The sequence below is a fragment of the Triticum urartu genome, chromosome 3, assembly GCF_003073215.2.
Source record: "Triticum urartu cultivar G1812 chromosome 3, Tu2.1, whole genome shotgun sequence".
Classification (NCBI taxonomy): domain Eukaryota; kingdom Viridiplantae; phylum Streptophyta; class Magnoliopsida; order Poales; family Poaceae; genus Triticum; species Triticum urartu.
This window is the reverse complement of record NC_053024.1, coordinates 372,036,160-372,060,906: the sequence shown is the minus strand read 5'-3', so window position 1 is coordinate 372,060,906 and position 24,747 is coordinate 372,036,160. Positions and strand designations below refer to the sequence as shown.

At 47.1% G+C, this 24,747-nt stretch overlaps 1 protein-coding gene across 2 annotated transcripts in view; it reads left to right on the top strand.

Moving 5' to 3' along the window:
- Positions 1-11,812: 11,812 nt before the first annotated feature.
- The window catches only part of LOC125544017 (zinc protease PQQL-like), a 30,088-nt gene continuing 17,153 nt past the window's right edge, over positions 11,813-24,747 (top strand). For both annotated transcript variants that reach the window (XR_007299240.1, XM_048707539.1), the window contains exons 1-10: positions 11,813-12,132; positions 12,249-12,495; positions 12,579-12,704; positions 12,936-13,073; positions 13,161-13,298; positions 13,390-13,647; positions 13,957-14,094; positions 14,404-14,473; positions 14,636-14,849; positions 15,020-15,125. Coding sequence is in view for 1 of the 2 variants with exons in the window: in XM_048707539.1 (XP_048563496.1) it covers positions 11,891-12,132; positions 12,249-12,495; positions 12,579-12,704; positions 12,936-13,073; positions 13,161-13,298; positions 13,390-13,647; positions 13,957-14,094; positions 14,404-14,473; positions 14,636-14,849; positions 15,020-15,125 (1,677 nt within the window). In the remaining variant the exon portion in view is untranslated. The remainder of the gene's footprint in view (positions 12,133-12,248; positions 12,496-12,578; positions 12,705-12,935; positions 13,074-13,160; positions 13,299-13,389; positions 13,648-13,956; positions 14,095-14,403; positions 14,474-14,635; positions 14,850-15,019; positions 15,126-24,747) is intronic.

The following is a 24,747-nucleotide window of genomic DNA, read 5'->3' as shown; positions in this document are numbered from 1 at the left end:
TATCCTATGAAGACGCATTTTTCCGACTTGGGTTCGAGCTTTTCAGGTTTAAGTTTCTTGACATAAGCATCGCATCCCCAAACTTTCAGAAACGACAGCTTAGGTTTCTTCCCAAACCATAATTCATACGGTGTCGTCTCAACGGATTTCGACGGAGCCCTATTTAAAGTGAATGCGGCAGTCTCTAAAGCATAGCCCCAAAAAGATAGCGGTAAATCGGTAAGAGACATCATAGATCGCACCATATCTAATAGAGCGCAATTACGACGTTCGGACACACCGTTATGCTGAGGTGTTCCAGGCGGCGTGAGTTGTGAAACTATTCCACATTTTCTTAAGTGTGTGCCAAATTCGTGACTCAAGTATTCTCCTCCACGATCTGATCGTAGAAACTTGATTTTCCTGTCACGTTGATTTTCAACCTCACTCTGAAATTCCTTGAACTTTTCAAAGGTTTCAGACTTGTGTTTCATTAAGTAGATATACCCATATCTACTTAAATCATCAGTGAGCGTGAGAACATAACAATAGCCACCGCGAGCCTCAACACTCATTGGACCGCACACATCAGTATGTATGATTTCCAATAAGTTGGTTGCTCGCTCCATTGTTCCTGAGAACGGAGTCTTGGTCATCTTACCCATGAGGCATGGTTCGCACGTGTCAAATGATTCATAATCAAGAGACTCTAAAAGTCCATCTGCATGGAGCTTCTTCATGCGTTTGACACCTATATGACCAAGGCGGCAGTGCCACAAGTATGTGGGACTATCATTATCAACCTTACATCTTTTGGTACTCACATTATGAACATGTGTAGTATTACGTTCGAGATTCATAAAGAATAAACCATTCACCATAGGAGCATGACCATAAAACATATCTCTCATATAAATAGAACAACCATTATTCTCGGATTTAAATGAGTAGCCATCTCGAATTAAACGAGATCCCGATACAATGTTCATGCTCAAAGCTGGCACTAAATAACAATTATTAAGGTTTAAAACTAATCCCGAAGGTAGATATAGAGGTAGCGTGCCGACGGCGATCACATTGACCTTGGAACCATTCCCGACGCGCATCGTCACCTCGTCCTTTGCCAGTTTCCGCTTATTCCGCAGCCCCTGCTTTGAGTTACAAATGTGAGCAACTGCACCGGTATCAAATACCCAGGAGCTACTATGGACACTAGTAAGGTACACATCAATTACATGTATATCACATATACCTTTTGTTTTGCCGGCCTTCTTGTCTGCTAAGTATTTAGGGCAGTTCCGCTTCCAGTGACCGCTTCCCTTGCAATAAAAGCACTCAGTCTCGGGCTTGGGTCCATTCTTTGGCTTCTTCCCGGCAGCTTGCTTGCCAAGCGCGGCAACCTCCTTGCCGTCCTTCTTGAAGTTCTTTTTACCCTTGCCTTTCTTGAACTTAGTGGCTTTATTGACCATCAACACTTGATGTTCCTTTTTGACTTCTACCTCCGCTGATTTCAGCATTGAGAACAACTCAGGAATGGTCTTTTGCATCCCCTGCATGTTGAAGTTCATCACAAAGCTCTTGTAGCTTGGTGGAAGCGACTGGAGGATTCTGTCAATGACAGCATCATCCGGGAGATTAACTCCCAGCTGAGACAAGCGGTTATGTAACCCAGACATAGTGAGTATGTGCTCACTGACAGAACTATTTTCCTCCATCTTACAGCTGAAGAACTTATCGGAGACTTCATATCTCTCGATCCGGGCATGAGCTTGAAAAACCATTTTCAGCTCTTCGAACATCTCATATGCTCCATGTCTCTCAAAACGCTTTTGGAGCCCCGGCTCTAAGCTGTAAAGCATGCCGCACTGAACGAGGGAGTAGTCGTCAACACGTGTCTGCCAAGCGTTCATAACGTCTTGGTTCTGTGGGACGGGAGCTTCACCTAGCGGTGCTTGTAGGACATAATCTTTCTTGGCAGCTATGAGGATGATCCTCAGGTTCCGGACCCAGTCCGTATAGTTGCTGCCATCGTCTTCCAGCTTGGTTTTCTCTAGGAACGCGTTGAAGTTGAGGACTATGTGGGCCATTTGATCTACAAGACATATTGTAAAAAAATTTAGACTAAGTTCATGATAATTAAGTTCATCTAATCAAATTATTAATGAACTCCCACTTAGATTAGACATCCCTCTAGTCATCTAAGTATTACATGATCCAAGTTAACTAGGCCGTGTCCGATCATCACGTGAGACGGACTAGTCAACATCGGTGAACATCTTCATGTTGATCGTATCTTCTATACGACTCATGCTCGACCTTTCGATCTTCTGTGTTCCGAGGCCATGTCTGTACATGCTAGGCTCGTCAAGTCAACCTAAGTGTTTGCATGTGTAAATCTGTCTTACACCCGTTGTATGTGAACGTCTGAATAAAACACCCGATCATCACGTGGTGTTTTGAAACAGCGAACTGTCGCAACGGTGCACAGTTAGGGGGAACACTTCTTGAAATTATTATGAGGGATCATCTTATTTACTACCGTCGTTCTAAGTAAACAAGATGCAAAACATGATAAACATCACATGCAATCAAATAATAAACATGACATGATATGGCCAATATCACATAGCTCCTTTGATCTCCATCTTGGGGCTCCATGATCATCTTGTCACCGGCTTGACACCATGATCTCCATAATCGTGTCTCCATGAAGTTGCTCGCCAACTATTACTTCTACTACTATGGCTAACGCGTTTAGCAATAAAGTAAAGTAATTTACATGGCGATTCTCGATGACACGCATGTCATATAAAAGAATAAAGACATAAAGACAACTCCTATGGCTCCTGCCTGTTGTCATACTCATCGACATGCAAGTCGTGATTCCTATTACAATAGCATGAACATCTCATACATCACATATAGATCATTCATCATTCATCACAACTTTGGCCATATCATATCACAAACCACTTGCTGCAAAAACAAGTTAGACGTCCTCTAATTGTTGTTGCAAGTTTTACGTGGCTGAATTAGGGTTCTAGCAAGAACGTCTTCTTACCTACGTTAAAGCCACAACGTGATTTGTCAACTTCTATTTACCCTTCATAAGGACCTGTTCATCGAATCCGCTCCAACTAAAGTGGGAGAGACAGACACCCGCCAGCCACCTTATGCAACTAGTGCATGTTAGTCGGTGGAACCGGTCTCACGTAAGCGTACGTGTAAGGTTGGTCCGGGCCGCTTCATCCCACAATGCACTGAAGCAAGAAAAGACTAGTAGCGGCAAGAAAGTTGACAAATCTACGCCCACAACAAATTGTGTTCTACTCGCGCAAGAAGAACTACGCATAGACCTAGCTCTGATACCACTGTTGGGAACGTTGCAGAAAAAAAAAAATTTTCCTACTCGTTTCACCAAGATCCATCTAGGAGTTCATACTAGCAACGAGTCATCGGATGCATCTACATACCTTTGTAGATCGCGCGAAGCGTCAAGAACGGTGATGATGTAGTCGAACACGACGTGATCCAAATCACCGATGACCAAGCGTCGAACGGACGGCACCTCCGCGTTCAACACACGTACGGGACGGGAGACGTCTCCTCCTTCTTGATCCAGCAAGGGGGGGAGGAGAGGTTGACGAAGATCCAGCAGCACGACGGCGTGGTGGTGGATGCAGGGCGTCACAGTAGCAGGGCTTCGCCTATACTACGAGGAAGAGAGACGTAACGGGGAGAGAGGGAGGCGCCAGGGGCTGGGTATGAAGTCCCTCCTCTCCCCCACTATATATAGGGGTAGGGGGGCGCCGGCCCTAGTAGATGGATCTACTAGGGGGGCGCGGGCCTAGGGTGGGGGGCTTGCCCCCCAAGCAAGGGGGCGCCCCCTTTAGGGTTTCCCCTCAACCCTAGCCGCATGGGCCCTAGGGTGGCGCCCCAGCCCACTTTGGGCTGGGTTCCCTACTTCAGCCCATGGGGCCCTCCGGGATAGGTGGCCCCACCCGGTGGACCCCCGGGACCCTTCCGGTGGTCCCGGTACAATACCGGTGACCCCGAAACTTGTCCGATGCCGAAATAGCACTTCCTATATATAATTCTTTACCTCCGGACCATTCCGGAACTCCTCGTGACGTCCGGGATCTCATCCGGGACTCCGAACAACATTCGGGTTACTGCATATACATATCCCTACAACCCTAGCGTCACCGAACCTTAAGTGTGTAGACCCTACGGGTTCGGGAGACATGTAGACATGACCGAGACGACTCTCCGGTCAATAACCAACAGCGGGATCTGGATACCCATGTTGGCTCCCACATGCTCCACGATGATCTCATCGGATGAACCACGATGTCGAGGATTCAATCAACCCCGTATGCAATTCCCTTTGTCAATCGATATGTTACTTGCCCGAGATTCGATCGTCGGTATCCCAATACCTCGTTCAATCTCGTTACCGGCAAGTCACTTTACTCGTACCGTAATGCATGATCCCGTGACCAGACACTTGGTCACTTTGAGCTCATTATGATGATGCATTACCGAGTGGGCCCAGTGATACCTCTCCGTCATACGGAGTGACAAATCCCAGTCTTGATCCATGTCAACCCAACAGACACTTTCGGAGATACCCCGTAGTCTACCTTTATAGTCACCCAGTTACGTTGTGACGTTTGGTATACCCAAAGCAATCCTACGGTATCCGGGAGTTACACGATCTCATGGTCTAAGGAAAAGATACTTGACATTGGAAAACTCTAGCAAACGAACTATACGATCTTGTGCTATGTTTAGGATTGGGTCTTGTCCATCACATCATTCTCCTAATGATGTGATCTCGTTATCAATGACATCCAATGTCCATAGTCAGGAAACCATGACTATCTGTTGATCAACGAGCTAGTCAACTAGAGGCTTACTAGGGACATGTTGGTGTCTGTTATTCAGACATGTATTACGATTTCCGGATAACACAATTATAGCATGAATAAAGACAATTATCATGAATAAGGAAATATAATAATAATGCTTTTATTATTGCCTCTAGGGCATATTTCCAACACAAGGGGCGCGCCAGGAGAGTCCTACTCCCTCCGGGAGTAGGATTCCCCCTCCAATCCTAGTTGGAATAGGATTCGCGGAGGGGGAAAAGAGAGAGAGGGGGCCGGCCACCTCTCCTAGTCCTAATAGGACTAGGGGAAGGAGGAGGCGCGCAGCCCATGTAGGGCTGCCTCTTCTCTTTTCCACTAAGGCCCATCATGGCCCATTTAGCTCCCGGGGGGTTCCGGTAACCTTCCCGGTACTCCGGTAAAATCCCGATTTCACCTGGAACACTTCCGATATCCAAACATAGGCTTCCCATATATCAATCTTTATGTCTCGACCATTTCGAGACTCCTCGTCATGTCCGTGATCACATCCGGGACTCCGAACAACCTTCGGTACATCAAAATGCATAAACTCATAATATAACTGTCATCGTAACCTTAAGCGTGCGGACCCTACGGGTTCGAGAACAATGTAGACATGACCGAGACACGTCTCCAGTCAATAACCAATAGCGGGACCTGGATGCCCATATTGGCTCCTACATATTCTACGAAGATCTTTATCGGTCAGACCGCATAACAACATACGTCGTTCCCTTTGTCATTGGTATGTTACTTGCCTGAGATACGATCGTCGGTATTCCAAATACCTAGTTCAATCTCGTTACCGACAAGTCTCTTTACTCGTTCTGTAATACATCATCCCGCAACTAACTCATTTAGTTGCAATGCTTACAAGGCTTAAGTGATGTGCATTACCGAGAGGGCCCAAAGATACCTCTCCGACAATCGGAGTGACAAAACCTAATCTCGAAATACGCCAACCCAACATGTACCTTTGGAGACACCTGTAGTACTCCTTTATAATCACCCAGTTACGTTGTGACGTTTGGTAGCACCCAAAGTGTTCCTCCGGCAAACGGGAGTTACATAATCTCATAGTCATAGGAACATGTATAAGTCATGAAGAAAAGCAATAGCAACATACTAAACGATCGGGTGCTAAGCTAATGGAATGGGTCATGTCAATCAGATCATTCAACTAATGATGTGATCTCGCTAATCAAATAACAACTCTTTTGTCCATGGTTAGGAAACATAACCATCTTTGATTAACGAGCTAGTCAAGTAGAGGCATACTAGTGACACTCTGTTTGTCTATGTATTCACACATGTATTATGTTTCCGGTTAATACAATTCTAGCATGAATAATAAACATTTATCATGATATAAGGAAATAAATAATAACTTTATTATTGCCTCTAGGGCATATTTCCTTCAGTCGCGCCCCCCTCCCATGGGGAGTTCGAATTGGACCAGGGGAGGGGGCGCGTCCCCCTTTCCTTCTCCTCCTCCCTCTCCCTTCCCATTTCCCCTTCTATAAGAAAGGAAGGGGCGAATAAGACTTGGAGTCCTATTCGGTTTCCCCCCATGGCGCGCCCCTAAGGCCGGCCGCCTCCTCCCCTCCTCTTTTATATACGAGGGCAGAGGGCACCCCAAGGCACACAAGTTGTTCTCTTAGCCGTGTGCGGTGCCCCCCCTCCATAGTTTACTCCTCCGGTCATAGCGTTGTAGTGCTTAGGCGAAGCCCTGCGTGGATCACATCACCATCACCGTCACCATGCCGTCGTGCTGATGAAACTCTCCCTCTACCCTCTTCTGGATCAAGAGTTCGAGGGACGTCATCGAGCTGAACGTGTGCTGAACTCGGAGGTGTCGTATGTTCGGTACTAGATCGGTTGAATCATGAAGATGTTCGACTACATCAACCGCATTAACCTAACGCTTCCGTTTTTGGTCTACGAGGGTACGTGGACACACTCTCCCCTTCTCATTGCTATGCATCTCCTAGATAGATCGTGCGTGATCGTAGGATTTTTTTTTTGAAGTTGCATGCTATGTTCCCCAACACACGATACATCTTACACATGCATGGCAAGAGTATGAGCAGCGGAAAGAGTAAAGCATGCAAGTGCAAGAGTGTAAAGGGATTGGGATTGGAGTGTGCAAACGCAATGGAGACGCGGAGATCTTTTGGTGTGGTTCCGATAGGTGGTGCTATCGTACATCCATGTTGATGGAGACTTCAACCCACGAAGGGTAACGGCTACGCAAGTCCATGGAGGGCTCCACCCATGAAGGGTCCACGAAGTATCAACCTTGTCTATCCCACCATGGCCATCGCCCACGAAGGACTTGCCTCACTCGGGTAGATCTTCACGAAGTAGGCGATCTCCTTGCCCTTACAAACTTCTCGGTTCAACTCCACATCTTTTCGGAGGATCCCAAGCGACACCTAACCAATCTTGGAGACACCACTCTCCAAAAGGTAATAGAGGGTGTGTTGATGCTGAACTCCTTGCTCTTGTGCTTCAAATGATAGTCTCCCCAATACTCAACTCTCTCACACAGTTTTGGCTATGGTGGAAGAAGGATCTGACTGGAAAGCAACTTGGAGAAGATTAGAAATCAAGGTTCAAATGGTATGAATGGAATCTCTTGATCTCAAGTTCTCAACACGTGAGTAGGTGGTTCTCTCTACAAAAATGAATGGTGAAAGTGTAGGCACATTTTGATGGCTCTCTCCGATGAGGAAGAGGGGATGCAGGGGTATATATAGCCTCCACACAAAATCCAACCATTACACACTTTTGACCCATCTCGGTGGCACTGATTTGTGCAAGAATATGAACATTAGGAATCTTGGTGGGACCGACGGGAACAACTCGGTGGGACGGATGTGCTAGGGTTTAGGGCAAACCTCATCTCGGTGGCACCGACTTCATCATCTTGGTGGGACCGAAGTGAAGCAACAAGGCAATATAGAATCAGTCAAGCCATCTCAGTGGGACCGATTGCAACATCTCGATGAGCCCTAAGTGATTGCAACAAGTCATAGAGAGCTAGCAAGGCCATCTAGGTGGGACCGATATCCGTATCGGTGGAACCAAATTGTTAGGGTTTTGGCAGTGGCTATGTCAAGATGAACTCGGTGGTTTCAAATGGGAAATTTCGGCGGGGCCGAGTTGGAATGCAGGGTTTGGACATATTTGGGTAGAGAAAGTGGCTGAGGGTTTTGGAGCAATATCACCAAGCACTTGATCAAATAGATCATTAAGCAACACCCCATCCCCTTTTAATAGTATTGGCTTTCATATGGACTCAATGTGACCTTGGACCACTCAAACAAGAATGTAGAGTCTTGAGCTTTTGCCAATCCTTGTCCCTAGCATCCTGAAGGGGTTCCACATCCTCTTGTCCTTGCCACTCCACTGTTGAACTTCTCTGAAATATACTAGATAAAACTATTAGTCAAACAAGAGATATATTTGACATTAATTACCAAAATCACCCTGGGAGCGCTTGGGCTTTCAAACTCTAATGCCCTTTTCATTGAACCCTTGAAGTTCAAAATATGCTCCTCTCACTTCTCTATTTCTTCCTAGATACTCATCATCATCATCATTCTAGCGTCTTTGTCGTCCGAACCCGACTAATTGATTAATTCTTTGTATATGAATTTGTCAAGGTCCTTGCTCCCATAGTCCTCATCTGACGAATCCATCGTTTGCCTACAAATGAGCAAAGAATTGAAAACTGCTCAAACATTTCATCCAACACAAGAGGGCGAGCTGTATGTATAGAGAAGTTGGGCGTACCGGGGCGGCGCCCGGTGATGGCATAGACAACGATGTTGTGGGTTGGGCCCTTCGGTGGCAGCGTCGTGGGTTGGGACAACAACATGGTTAGGGTGAAGGTAGAGCTAGAGTGATGGCGACGTGGACAATGCTGAAGAGAGGAGAGGAAGAATGCAGGCCGGGATAGGTTGGTGATGGGGAGATTCGGGATGTGGGTCGCCCCGTCGGACCTGATGTGACAGATGTGTCCAGACGTCTGTTATCCGTCCCACATATGGGCTAGGTTTGAGGGGTGCCAGACAACCCGACTATTTATACTGGGTACAGACAAACCGGTTCAGTGGTGTTTTCGGTCCAAGCGGTGACCGGACTGTCCGGTCGAAGCATTTGAGAAGGGTTTGAGGGGTCCGGTTGTATATGCTTAGAGCATCTCCAAGAGACGCCCAATATTAACGTCGTGTCCAAAAAATCGCAAGTTTAGCGCACTCGGAGTTAAAAATAGCACCCCAGTGGACGCTGCATAATAGAGCACGCTGTAAAAAGTGTTCAACGCGCTGGGAGAAACTGGACCGCAAGCTGTATATTTAGCGCTTGAGCTCCAGCGCGCTGAAACTTCCCACACACGCTGAGAAGTGTCCCGTGCGCCCGCGGCCGGCCTCCTCGCGTGTGCCCGCCAGCCGGCCAGCCGGCCACGGGCGGCGGGGCGGGGAGGAGCGCAGCCACGGCCACGGGCGACGCGACCACGACGGGGCGGAGCGCGGCCACGACCACGGCGGCGGCGGGCCATGGTGGGCCGGAGCGCGGCCACGGCCACGGCGGCGAGCAGGCCACGGGCGGCGGGGCGTGGCCATGACCACGACAGCGAGCAGGCCACGGGCGGCGAGCTAGGTACGGGCGCGCGTGGTTAATTTTGGGCACCTGTTGAAGATGCTACTGTTGCTAGGTGGCAGTATATTTTTAAACGTCTGCTGGAGATGCATCCGTTTGAATCCCGCTCTAATCCAGACTGTTGGGACCTGATCCATTAGTAAATACGGTGTGTCGAGCTGCAATTCTCGGTCTGATGAACAACTTTTTTTGAGGGGTTGTCCCACGAACAATTAGTTCAGTTCGATTTTTAACCAGGCAACCTCGGTCAGCTGAAAAAAGCCCAGCCAAAAAAGGGTGCTAGACAGCCCAACAAAGCAGTAGGATCCCGACGACGACACATCGTGACCGAGCTGCCGCTGCCGTCCCTCACACTGATGGCATCGACCAGCGATGGTCATCCGGCGCATTAAAACATTATTTTGGCGCTCTAAAAAATTTTAGATCGAAAATGCTTTTAGAGTATCTCCAATAGCCGCCAAATGCACGGCTAAAAACTAGTATTTCGCAGCGTGTCCATTGTTTGAAAAAGCGTGGTAGACAGCGCTGGCTCCAGCCGGCGCGCTAAAATTGAGCATGCGTGTAGGTTCAGCAGGCGTGCGCTATTTGACGAAACAATGCATATATATTTTTAAAATAAAAACAATACATATTTCATAGATAATAAAAATGATACATAAATATTTTACGTAATTCATAGCATAGATCGATAAACAATATATAGATAGATAAAGCTACAATGTAACTACATAAACTATGGTACAACTAGATGAACCATGGTGGAATTACACCCTACTTCGAGTGGTTCTCCTCCTCATCCGGATTGGTGTTGTCCGAGATATCGATCCACATGTCCTCCCAACGAGAATCATTATCCTCAAAGATCGACACCCCACCTGCCTCAACGATATCGCACTGCGATATCGCCAGAGCCTTCCGCCGACGCCTCTCCAACCGCTTTGCACGGCCCTTTGCCGTCCTTTCCACCCAGAAGGCGTGCTCCGCCGCGACGTCCCTCGGGTGGCGCCAGCGCCACTCCTCCATGGCTCGCTTGTCCTCCTCGGCGACGAGGAGGCGGCGCTGCCGCCGCCGATGCTCCACACGGTCCTGGTCCGTGATAAGACGAGGCAGAGGGACGACGTCCTGCGCTTGCTCACGCGTGAAGACGTCGTGAAAGTTCATCTGCGTCGGCGGCCTCTATAGGCGCCACGCCACCGCGTTGTACGCGCGGGGCGTCCTCGTGCGCGGTCCCGAATGTGTCGAGGCCGAGCCGGCCGCCGGGGCGCTCGCGGACGTCGCGGTAGCCAGACGATCCACGGCAGCGCGGCGGCATGGTGACGCGGTGGTGGCGGGGGCGAGGAAGCGACAGAGTGCGCGACAGAGTAGCGAGGAGAACGCGCGTAGTGTGGAGGCCGCGTGGCGAGCGCGACAATTTATAGGTGCGCTCGAAGCTGTGCGCCAAATCTAGCGCGCACTGTCGTCTTTTCCCGCGCGCACGCAAACGTTTCCCGCGTGCTAGTTTTCCGCCGTCGCTGGAGTGCGTCCAAACATCCCGCGTGCGTTAAAGTGAAAGTTTACCCCGCGCGTCTTTTGGTGTCGCTGAGACTAGCCACAGTGGAAGTAATTTTAGCAGTAACTTCAAGTCCAACTCAACAAATTTGTCTACGTGGCAATGAGTTAATGAAGAGAGAGGTGGTTCTAGTAACTTAATTAGTTACTGTAACATCACATGTCCCAATGGAGTATGAGTCTATAACCTAATAAATGGAGCTTTGCATGACACCACACCTATGTTACTACCCACTATGAAGGTAGTAATATAGTCGAGGGATATGTGTATATTAGAGGGTGCTTGGATACGTTTTAGTCCCATGACTAAAAGTAGTGGAACTAAAACTTGCTAGCCTCACCCATGCTTGGATCCAAATACTAAAGAGACTAAAATCAAGTTATTGAGCATTTATTATTCTTTAAACCCCCAATTCAGAACTCGTATGTGTTAAAGGAGAGGAATTAAATGAGGAGAGAGGGCTAATACATATTTTAGTAGGTTTCCTATGACTAAATTTTTTTAGCTTTAAGACTAATCTTAGTCTCTTTTTAGTCAGGGGTGCTTGGAACTTTAGCCTCTAAAAATAATCCCTTGGATCAAGCATGCTCTTACGTTACTTTCCATTGTGGCTAGTCTGAACATGCTCTTAGAAAAAAAGTGATCCGACGTCACCGTACGGTGTACGGCCGGTCCGCCACGTATCTCATTGCACGCGCATCCCTAGCCCGACCCCGACCCCGACGTACCCGTCCCATCCGATCCCTGCTCCCTCTCTCGCTCTCGCCGCGCAGTACCAGCAGCAGACATGGATCTACTACCGCCGGCGTCGGAGGCGCCGGCCGGTGGCGGCGCAGTTGGGGGGCGAGGGCTGCGACGCGGGGTCGGGTTCCGGTCGCTCAAGCTGGTGAACGTGTCCATGGAAGAGGCCCTCCCAGCCGAGCCCGTCGGCGTCGCCTACGGCCGCCTCGCCAACGGACTCACCTACTACGTCCGCTCCAATCCCAAGCCCCGCATGCGCGCAGCCCTCTCCCTCGCCGTCAAGGTCGGGTCAGTACTCGCTCTCTAGCGTGCCTTCCTTTCGCTCGCCCTGCTCTTCCGTTCCCTTAGTTCGTTTTGTTTTGGGCGTATATCTGTATGTGGCTGGATTTGATTCGCGCGCGCAGGTCGGTGGTGGAGGAGGAGGACCAGCGCGGGGTGGCGCATATCGTGGAGCACCTCGCCTTCAGCGCAACGTCACGCTACACCAATCACGACATCGTTAGGTTCCTCGAGAGCATTGGCGCAGAGTTTGGTGCCTGCCAGAACGCTCTCACTTCCTCTGACGAAACCATCTATGAGCTGCTCGTGCCTGTGGACAAGCCCGGACTGCTCTCCCAGGCAATCTCCGTCCTCGCTGAGTTCAGCTCCGAGGTAATAATGGGCTTTTGGCCTTCCATCCACTGCCATTAACTAGTGTGTGTAGTTGGCTGATGCTCGTAAATTTTGGCGAGAAGGTTCGGGTTTCAGCGGAGGATCTGGAGAAAGAAAGGGGTGCTGTGCTGGAGGAATACAGGGGCGGGCGCAACGCCACTGGGCGGATGCAGGACTCCCACTGGACATTGTTGTTTGAGGGTTCTAAGGTATTGCTCTCTGTCCTGCTATAAACGGGAAATCGACAATAATCACTTGTTCCATCACATCGATGTGCAAGAGCGGTTTGTGGGTTTCAGTTTAAGTAGTGAACCTCTTCTATGAAGGGTAGGGTCTGTGCTCTGTGGCACATTGTGTTTTCCTAATGGGATTCAATGGTGTTGTATTTACAACTATAGACCTTTGTAAATGGTATGATTTGTTAATGTCCTTCTGTTCAGTATGCAGAACGTTTGCCGATAGGTACAGAGAAGGTGATACGGACTGTTACACATGAGACAGTTAGAAATTTTTATCATAAGTGGTACAATCTAAGCAATATGGCTGTCTTTGCAGTGGGAGACTTCCCAGATACACAGGTCTGTATTTGCTCCCGTTGGCATACTTGAAATCCATTTATCCATAATATTACTGCCATTTTGTGTGTAACTCTTGACTTACTGCAGGCTGTTGTTGAGTTAATAAAGGAGCATTTTGGCCAGAAAGCCTCAATTTCCTGCCCTCCACCGGTTATACCGGAGTTTCCAGTTCCATCGCATATTGAACCTCGATTTTCATGCTTTGTGGAATCCGAAGCTGCAGGGGTCAGTACTTTATAATCTGGGATATATTTTGTATCTAACTGTGATGTTTCTAATAAGACACCTTTTATCTGTTTTCTTGTACCAAAAACAGTCAGCTGTTGTTATTAGCTGCAAGATGCCTGCCGGTGAAATTAAAACAGTCAAGGATTATAGGGACTCATTGGCAGAATCAATTTTCCATTGTGCTCTGAACCAGAGGCTCTTCAAACTATCTCGTAGGAGGGATCCTCCATACTTCTCTTGCTCTTCAGCTGCGGATGCTCTTGTCCGTCCGGTGAAGGCATATATTATGACATCCAGTTGTCGCGAAAAAGGCACGGTTGAGGCTCTTGAGTCTATGCTAGTTGAGGTATTAAACGGAGATAGATTTCTTGCCATGGCACCCTGCATTAACAAAAATCTAATGGTCAACCAACTGGTTAGAATAACAAAATATCATGGGAAGTTCCAGTGAGCCAATGGCAGAAAACAATTAGTACGCAAAGACCACCCTTACTTTATTGTTTGATTGTATCCTCATTGCGGAGCTAATCGTTGGCACACTGGCAATGATTTCTTAATACAGAGAATTACGCTTTATGGTTGAAAGAATGTGGTTTATCTAATCTTGAGATGTTTTGACTTCAAAGTGATCCCTTTTACAATATCTTTTCTGAAGGTTGCTAGGGCACGGCTCTATGGGTTTTCTGAACGTGAGATATCCATTGTGAGTGCTTTAATGATGTCAGAGATCGAGTCTGCATATCTGGAGCGTGATCAAATGCAATCAACCAGCTTACGTGATGAGTATCTGCAGGTTCTCATAATTCTGTCTCTTAACATTTCTCCAGTTTAGGTTTTGTAGAATTTATCTCATTGCATGTTTAGCAACCAAACTATTAACTAGGTTCGGTCAAGTGCCATGTGTTTTATGAATTTATTCTTCAGATCTTAATGTAGTTAATATTATCTCAGCTCCTGTATTTTTTCCCTGGTACTTATGCGATCAATTGTTCTAGTAATATGATTACGAACTACAGGTTTGCTTAATATATCAGTTAAGTCACATGATGCCCCATCATCAATTTGCTAAGCATACTAGTGGCATTTCCTTCACCCATTGCAGCATTTTCTTTGCGAGGAGCCTGTTGTCGGGATTGAATATGAAGCACGGTTGCAGAAGACTCTTCTTCCATGTAAGTACACTCGCGTGCTACCTAGTGTAAGAGTTCATTTTTAGGCTTTGTTATGCTATTCAATTTTCTTTTCAATGAATTCATTGCTTTTCAGTTTACAGTGTTATTCTGACAATTTTTTTTCTTCAAAATTGTCTCTGTCTCTATCTTTACTTCAACCAGACATTTCTTCTGCTGAAGTGGTGAAGTTTGCGGAAAACTTTTCAACAACCAGTAGCTGTGTTATCAAGATAGTTGAGCCCCGGGCCCATGCTTCTTTGGAGGATCTGAAAGCTGTTGTATTGAAAGTTAACACTCTAGAAGAAAAGAGGAGTATTCCTCCCTGGGAGGAAGAGCAAATCCCTGAAGAAATTGTTAGCCGAAGTCCAGTGCCAGGGTATTATGGCATTATCATTTTCTTCTTATACAAATGGAATTGATCTTTTGCTCACGATGAACCGTCTTTTTAAATGATTATTTGAATAATTTGTGTGCATTTTTCTGCCCACAGAAGCATCTTAGTATTCCGCACATTCTTACTGTTGTACTTGCCAAATTTCATCACAGAATTATTGTTGATAAAGTGGAGCACCCAGGCATAGGTGCCACTGAGATGATACTATCTAATGGGATGCGAGTTTGCTACAAGTGTACTGACTTTCTTGATGATCAGGTTAGTACTATTACGGTGCTAATACTATTTGGCAACATCCAGGCCTTTTTACCTTATTATTCTTGATGAAAGTCACACATCTGCAATTTATGTTGTAACCTTTCCTCTATCTTTTTAGAACATTTTTTTGAAAGAAAACTCTCTTGCATTCACTATGAAGTTCTTGTGGAGCAGAGGAAGGATCCCAAACCTGGTCAATGTGTGTTGTGGCGGCGCTGTTGTCCAGACAGCGTCGTGCTCCTCCTCCTATGGGTCAGCACCCACATGGGCTTGGGCCTTATGCGCCAGCAGTACTTGGGCTCTTATACAACACTCCCCCTCAAGAGGGGTGATATCTATCTATCATTCCTATCTTGTCACACACTAAGTTGCATTCTCTGGTTCCAATCCTTTAGTCAAGCAAGCAATCTGCAATTTGTTGCCTTGAACTCACATACTCTATCTTGATAATCCCAACGTCCAGCTGTTCTTTGATAAAGAATCTGTCTATCCCCACATGTTTGGTTCTGTCATGTTGAACTGGGTTGTTTGCTATATTAATTGCCGACTTGTTGTCACACCATACGTTCATGCAACTAGTCTTCAATATCTTCTGCTCTTCTAACAGATTCCTTGTCCATAACAACTCACTCAGCCCTGAGACATGGCTCTATTCAGCCTCTGCAGTTGATTTGGAAATAACAGGTTGTTTCTTGCTTCTCCAAGACACTAGATTTCCTCCTACAAAAACACAATGGCCTGAAGTTGATCTCCTGCCATCCAGGTAGCTAGCCCAATCAACATCACAATAACCATCTACAACAAGGTGTCCATGACTCTTGAACAACAGTCCTTTCCCAGGAGTACCTTTCAAGTATCTCAAGATTCTATGTAATGCCTCAAGATGTTCACTTCTAGGCTCATGCATGTATCTGCTCACAACACTTACTGCAAATGCAATGCATGGTCGTGTACTCGTGTATGACACAAGTACAACAATCTTCGCACCAATTGTTGATATTTTTCTTTATCCACCAGATCACCTTATGGTTTTGTTCAATTGGGGTTGAAGCTGCTTGACAACCCAACATCCGAAGTTGCCAACATCACAGAGAAGGTCCAAGGTATACTTTCTTTGAGAAAGAGCTGGCCACTTCTATACCAAGGAAGTACTTGAGTCGACCAAGATCCTTAACTTCAAAGGCCTTACTCAAGCACCTCTTTAACCTTGCTATCTCTACGCCATCACTCAGATTATAATGATATAATCTGCATAAACTACAAGAATGGTATTTTTCCCTTCGGACTGTATAAAACAGTGTATGGTCACCATTGCATTGTTCATACCTGATACCACATGTCACACACCGCCCGTCTGAACTTTTCAAACCAAGCTCTTGGAGACTGCTTCAGTCCGTGAAGGGCTTTCTTTAACCTGCATACCTTGCCAGCAGTCTCAGAAGTCAAGAAACCAGGTGGGATCTCCATGTAGACCTCCTCTTGCAAGTTCCCACGCAAGAAAGCATTCATCACATCAAGTTGATGTAAAGACCACCCGAAATTTGCTTCACAGGAGATCAGAATCCATACAGTATTCGCTACTGGAGCAAAGGTCTCATCATAGTCAATGCCGTAGGTCTGGTTGTACCCCCTCACCACAAGCCTTGCTTTGTACTCCCTCGAAGCTTTTATAAGATCTTTTAGATCACTAAAGTAGTGATCTAAAAGATCTTATAGAAGTTAGGGAGTAGTGATCTAAAAGATCTTATAGAAGTTTACAGAGGGAGTAGTGATCTAAAGGATCTAAAAGACCTTTCAATCTTCCCTTCTGCATTTTGTTTCACAATGTATACCCAATTGCAGCTGACTGTCTTCTTTCCTGATGGAAGAGGTGCCAGTACCCATGTCTTATTCTTACACAAAGCCTCCAACTCCACCATGGTCATACGCCATTTTGAGGCCTCCGTTGCCTTCAAGTCAGTCGGAATTGACCTAGACTAAGAGAAGCAACAAACACTTTGTAGGCTGGAGATAATGCTTCATAGGAGACATAATTCCCAAAATCATTGACATCGAACGCACATCATTTTTCTGGTATGCCTGCTTTTGCTCGAGTAGTTCTCCTCACAGCAATTGGCCAATCAATCGACCCTTCAGCCTGATCCCCATCAGAGATGGAAATCACGTAAGTACTAACCTGTTGTTCAGTCAGTGGCTGATCTAGTTGCTCCTCCTGATGTGCAACGCCATCACCTCGCTTCCGTGAATACACCTTTAGTTGTTGCTCTTGCTCTGCCGTCCACCTCGGTACACTACCAGTCTGGTGGGAGCACCGTCTGCCTGGCTCGGCACCCCATCAGTCACAATCGGTCCTTCACTCAGTGGTATTATCGGTTTCTGAGGCTGCTGCACGCTTCGCTTTACCGGAATAACATCCTCAACGGTTTGCCGCTGTTAGAGTTATATATATAGCCATGTAACCTTTCGTATTTACCCTATTGTATAAGGGGTTTCCTGCATAGGTTCCACACCTGTACATGTATATATACTGGCCTATGGCCACCTGGAAATACAAGTTGCTTTCCTAACATGGTATTAGAGCCTTAGGTTTTTTTTCGCACACGCAACTCGTGCTCCCGATCCAATCTCCGAGCGGTCGTCGTCCTTCTCCGAGCGGCGCTGCTCTCTCCTCATCGAGCGCCCAGGCCGGCTGCTTCCGTCCTCGAGTTCGCCGGCCAACTCTGTGCTGCTCGATCCGGTCGGCCCGTCCGCTGATCTCCGCCTCCAGCCCGAGCACTCCCATCCAATCCTCCTGCTGCTGCTGCTTGTTAAGGATTGAACAGGTGCTGCTGTTGCCCAGGACGCCAACCCCATCCCGTTTTCCAATCTGCCCCTGCTGCTGCTTCGCTCGGGGTCCTGCCCGGCCCCTGACTGCTACTGCTGTTCTCATCCGGACCCTCTGCTGGTTCCCTTTTGTTGACCAAAAATAAATAAATACAGGTGCGATGTCTCTGTCCTCAGGCTATGTTGCTGTCCCTCGCTGTCCGATGATTTTTGATGGTACCAACTACATTGAGTTTGTTGGCTTTATGCGCATTCATATGCGTGGCCTTCGTCTCTGGGGTGTTCTTTCTGGCGAGGTCCCCAGTCCGCTGTGTCGGTTCCTCCTGTGGCTCCTACTCCGCCGACGCCACTGGTTCTTACTGCCGACGCTAATCAGGCTGTGAAGGATGCATCTAAGCTGGCTGATGATGCTGCCGTTCATGCTTATGATGAACGGGTTCAGACCTATGAGGACGCACTTTAGAATTATCATGCAGCTTTGTTTGCTTACACTCAGTGGCTTGATGATGATGCTCGTGCCGCAGCTGTTCTCACTGCTAGTGTTCTGCCTCAGTTTGCCTCTAAGTTTCTCGGCCTCTCTACTGTATTTGAGATGTGGACTCGGCTTCGTCAGCGTTATCAGCCCTCTGGTGATGCCTTATACCTGTCTGTGGTTCGTCAGGAGCATGCTCTTCAGCAGGGTGACTCCATTGTTGATGAGTTCTATGCACAGAGTTCTGCTATCTGGCGTCAGCTTGATTCTCTCCGCACTGCTGGTTGTCGTACTTGTCAGTGTTGCCAGGCTATGCGGGCTGATTTTGAGTTTCATCGTGTCTACGAGTTCTTGTCTCGACTCCGTAAGGAGTTTGAGCCCCGACGCGCTCAGTTGTTTGCTCGTGGTCGTATCTCCCTCATGGAGGCGCTTTCTGAGATCCGTGCTGAGGAGACTCGCCTTTGTGGCGCTGGTTTACTTGAGGTTCCCTCTGTGCTCGCTACTCGAGTTCCTGCTATGCCCGCTGCACCGACCCCTTCCCACTCGAGTGCTCCGCCGCTCTTGCCTACTCTTACGTGCGGCCAGGGTCGGTCTCGTCCTCACTGCAGCTACTGCAAGATGGATGGTCATGTTGAGTCTCAGTGCTTCCAGAAGAAGAAACACATGTGTAAGGCGCGATCATCAGCTTCAGGGTCTTCTTCTACTTCGATATCTTCAACCACCGCTTTGACTGAGCAGGATATTCTGCGACTTAAGCGTCTATTTGCCGCTTCAGGTTCTCCTTCGACGGGTACTGCAGGTTCTGTGACTGATGCTTCCCGCACTGAGCAACCACCCTCTATACAGTCAGATACATCCTCGTGGGTTCTGGACTCCGGAGCTTCTTTTCATATGTCTTCTCATTCTTTTCTTTTTGAGGAAAGCCATCATGGTGATTTTTATTGATCTGGAATCACAGTTACATCATCAACTAGCACAGCACGAATAAAACCTGGAGGTTCCTGCCAAGAATGGTTCCCCTCACTAAATCTAGCCAGATTATGGGCTGCTCTATTAGCTTCCCTAGGGCAGTGTGAGAAAATTACACGTGTAAAATTTCGGCATAGAAAAGTACATTCTTCATAAATGGCTGCCGCCACACCTAGAGAATTGCCGCCATTTTGCATGACCTTCACTACTTCCATACAATCACTTTCGACTAGGAGTTTGTTGCATCCTACATTACCTGCAATGATCAAACCATCACGAAGTGCACACGCTTCAGCGGTCGCCGGTGTATCAATGAATGACATACATGAGCTACCCCCGGCAATTGGAGCTCCTGTATAATCATGAATAATTGCCCCTGTTGCCCTGTACCTGTTTCCTCATTAAAAGCAGCATCAACATTTAATTTCACAAATCCCTCTGATGGTTTAGTCCAGCCATGTCTGATCACTTTGGCAGTTCTGAGTTTCTTCACTCGAGCAAAGTTTAAAGCCAGCAGCGAGATGGCTTGAGCTGATCTGACCGGTGCTTGCAGCGCCTCACCTCTTGTGAACTTCCTCCGTTCCCACCATGTGTACCAGGAGGCTACAGCCACAATATCACACCTCCGGATACCTGCCATCATAGGCACATTGTTAGTGTCTAACAGTAGCCGTTCAAGGGGGCCAATCCCATCCACCTCCGCAAAACAAGCCTCCTCAACAATTCCATTCATACCCAGGTGAGACCAGATTTCTTTCGCTCTTTGGCATTTAAAAAACATATGGCCAATGCTTTCACAATCAATTGAGCAGATAGAGCATTCGCTCCAGCTTTGTATATGACGATTTGCAAGTACGCCATAGCATGGGATTGTGCCATACAAAGCACGCCAACAATGGATCTTAACCTTAGCCGGAGTTTTTAAATCCCATAAGGCCTTCCATACTGGATTACATGAGGAAGTATCATATGGTCTTGTGATCCGTAACTTCCGACCATGCTGATGATCCCATTCAAAATAATAAGCTGATTTAACTGTGAACAATCCATTCTTATTATGATTCCATGACACAAAATCTTCCATCATCCCTATAGCCAGGGGTATTTTGAGAATCCTTTCCGCATCTACCGCCCAAAACAGCTCTCTGATTAGTGTTTCATCCCAAACTCGAGCTTCGTGATCAATCAGTTCACCAACTTTTGTGAATACAATATTCCCTCTCCTAGTCAAAATCTTCCTGTTTGGACTGCTCGGAATCCAACAATCATCCCATATATCAATATTGTTTCCATCTCCAACTCGCCAAATATGTCCTCTTTTAAAAGTTTGTATACCTGCCCACAAGCTTTGCCAAGTATAGGAACTTCCCTTCTTCAATTCACAATTCAGAAGGTCCCCTGATGGGTAGTATTTTGCACGAAGCACTTGGGCACATAGGGAGTTTGGCTCACAAAGTAGTCTCCAACATTGTTTAGCTAGCATAGCCAAATTAAAACTCCCCAAATCCTTGAACCCCATACCTCCTTGTCTTTTTGGAACGCACATTTTCCACCATGCAAACCAGTGTATATGCTTTTGTTGGTCATCATCTCCCCACCAGAATTGAGATATTGCAGAGATTATCCCTTTGCATACCTGCTTGGAGAGCCTGAAAACTGACATAGCATAAGTTGGAATAGCCTTCTCATTCTTTAAATTTGTCCTATCTTAAATCGCTTGATTTTCCTGTTCATGTACTCGCTGCTGATGGTACTCCTCTTTCTGTTGCTAGTCGAGGCAATCTTACCACACCTTCTTACTCTGTTCCTGATGTTGCTCATGTTCCTCGACTTAACATTAATCTTTTTTCTGCCAGTTAACTTACTGATTCTGGTTGTCGCGTCATCCTTGACGTTGACTCTTGTTTTGTTCAGGATCGTCGAACGCACACTTTGGTTGGGGCTGGCCCTCGCCGCCGTGACTCTCAGGGTCTTTGGGAGCTAGACTGGCTTCATGTTCCTTCCGCTGCCACCACTATTGCCAGTCCATCCGCTTCTGTCACTTCAGCTACCGGCTCCTAGCAGTGGCATCATCGACTTGGTCATCTTTGTGGGTCTCGCTTGTCGTCATTAGTTTGTCGAGGTCTTCTGGGGTCTGTCTCAGGAGATGTCTCTTTAGAGTGTCAGGGTTGTAGACTAGGAAAACAGATTCAGTTACCTTACCCTACTAGTGAGTCGGTGTCTCAGCGTCCTTTTGATTTAGTCCATTCTGATGTATGGGGTCCGGCTCCCTTCGCTTCGAAAGGGGGCCATCGATACTATATTATTTTCATAGATGATTTCTCTCGTTACACTTGGCTTTATTTTATGACTTCTCGTAGTGAGGTTCTTTCCATCTATAAGCGTTTTGCTGCTATGGTTCACACTCAGTTCTCTTCGCCTATTCGTGTGTTCCGTGCTGAATTCGCTGGCGAGTATATTTCCAAGATGTTGCATGGTGTTCTTGCTGAGCAGGGCACTTTTTCTCAGTTCTCTTGTCCTGGTGCTCATGCCAGAATGGTGTGGCTGAGCGTAAGCATCGCCACCTTCTTGAGACGGCTCGTGCGTTGATGATCGCCGCTTCTCTTTCACCTCATTTTTGGGCCGAGGCTATATTCACCTCCACCTATCTCATCAACCTTCAGCCTTCCGCTGCTCTGCAGGGTGGTGTTCCTTTCGAGCGTTTTTTTGACCGTTATCCTGATTATTCGACGCTTCGCTTGTTTGGTTGTGTTTGCTATGTTCTTCTTGCCCCTCGCGAACGCACCAAACTGACCGCTCAGTCTGTTGAGTGTGTTTTCTTAGGCTATAGTGATGAGCATAAGGGCTATCGTTGTTGGGATCCTATCGGTCGTCGGATGCGTATTTCTCAGGATGTGACTTTTGATGAGTCTCGTCCCTTCTACCCGCGTCCGTCTTCCTCGACCTTTTCTGTGGAGGATATCTCTTTTCTCACTTTTCCCGACACACCTATCACTCCAGTTGAGCCCTTGTCTCTCCGTCCTGCTCACTCTACTTCTCCACCTCTTGCCGATTTGCCGCCACCATCTCCCACGATTTCCTCACCTCGCATGTCACCAGATTTTGCACCTTCATCCTCAGTGATTTCTTCGTCTCCACCTCTTGATTCTACCTCGGCTATTCCTCCTCTTTTCTTCCATCTTTTCCTTAGTATTACACTCGTCGTTCACGTAATGTGGATGCATCTGCTGACGTGTCGTCCTTCTCGTCTCAGCCTACCTATGGCTTGCGTCCTCGTCCGCTTCCGCCTGTTGATCGCCTTGGTTTTTCAACCGCGGGTGCTGCTGTTCTTGAGCCGACTTCTTATCGTGAGGCTGTTGTTCATCCTGAATGGCAGTTTACGATGGCAGAGGAGATTGCTGCTCTTGAACGCACTGGTACATGGGATCTTATTTCTCTTCCTCCAGGTGTCCGTCCCATCACTTGTAAGTGGGTCTACAAGGTTAAGACTTGCTCCGATGGTTTTCTTGAGCGTTACAAAGCTCGTCTTGTGGTTCGTGGTTTTCAGCAGGAGCATGGTCGTGATTATGATGAGACATTTGCTCCTGTGGCCTATATGTCCACTATCCGCACACTTCTTGCCGTGGCCTCTGCGCGCCACTGGTCTGTATCTCAGCTTGATGTTAAGAATGCCTTTCTTAACGGTGAGCTGCGTGAGGAGGTATACATGCAGCCACCACCTGGGTATTCTGTTCCTGATGGCATGGTATGTCGTCTTCGTCGCTCTCTCTATGGCCTTAAGCAAGCCTCCCGCGCCTGGTTTGAGCGTTTTGCCTCTGTGGTGACTGCCGCTGGTTTTTCAGCGAATGCTCATGATCCAGCATTGTTTGTCCACCTTTCTCCTCGTGGTCGGACTCATCTTCTTCTCTATGTTGATGACCTGATCATCACTGGCGACGACCCCGAGTATATTGCCTTTGTAAAGGCCCGTCTTAGTGAGCAATTTTTTATGTCCGATCTTGGACCTCTTCGCTACTTTCTTGGGATTGAAGTCTCTTCTACCTCTGATGGCTTTTTTATATCCCAGAAAAAGTATATACAGGATCTTCTTGCTCGTGCTGCTCTTACTGATGAGCGCATTGTTGAGATTCCCATGGAGCTCAATGTTCACCTCCGTGATACTGATGGTGACCCCTTGCTTGACCTGACGCGTTATCGTCATCTTGTTAGGAGTCTTGTCTACCTAGCTGTCACTCGTCCGGATATCTCTTATCCGGTTCATATTCTGAGTCAGTTTGTCTCCGCTCCCACTTCGGTTCACTATAGTCACCTCCTTCGTGTTCTCCGATATCTTTGGGGCACGATCTCTCACCGTCTATTCTTTCCTCGCTCCAATTCTTTACAACTTCAGGCCTATTTGGATGCTACGTGGGCTAGTGATCCCTCCGATCGCCGTTCACTTTCTGCTTATTGTGTTTTTCTTGTTGGTTCTCTCATTGCCTGAAAGACGAAGAAACAGACTGCAGTTTCCCGTTCGAGTGCAGAGGCTGAGTTACGAGCTATGGCTCTTTTGACGGCAGATGTGACTTGGTTACGGTGGTTACTTCAGGATTTTGGTGTTTCTGTTACTACACCTACTCCGCTCTTGTCTGACAGTACAGGTGCTATTAGCATTGCGCGCGATCCTGTGAAGCATGAGCTCACCAAGCATATTGGTGTTGATGCTCTCTATGTGCGTGCTGGTGTGCAGGATCAGGTTATTGCTTTTCAGTATGTGCCTTTCGAGTTACAGTTGGCGGATTTTCTGACGAAGGCCCAGACTAGAGTGTAGCATGGCTTCTATATCTCCAAACTCAGTGTTGTTAATCCACCATGAGTTTGAGGGGGGTGTTAGAGTTATATATATAGCCATGTAACCTTTCGTATTTACCCTATTGTATAAGGGGTTTCTTGCATATATTCCACACCTGTACATGTATATATACTGGCCTATGGCCACCTGGAAATACAAGTTGCTTTCCTAACAGCCGCAACACTAAATTGGCACCACCGCAACTACCACTCTCCCCCTCTTGACCTATCACAGTAGATTGGGTATGGTCAAGACTTTCAAATAATCCACTAAGATCAATTTTCTCACCATAAAATGGGTTGGTGATGAGGAACATGAAAATATAATCACATGTCAAATCTGTTTGGCTACTTCTAGATACTTCTATTGTGGTCTAGTATTTCTTTTCTTTTCTTTATCCTACCTGCTGTTTTCTAGAGTCTTCTAGTTGTGAGTAACTATGAGTAGAATGGTGAACCTTAAATAATTTTCTTGAGTATTCCAGCTATAAGTAGAAGTATGTGAAGGCTTCCCAAAGCCCTATAAAT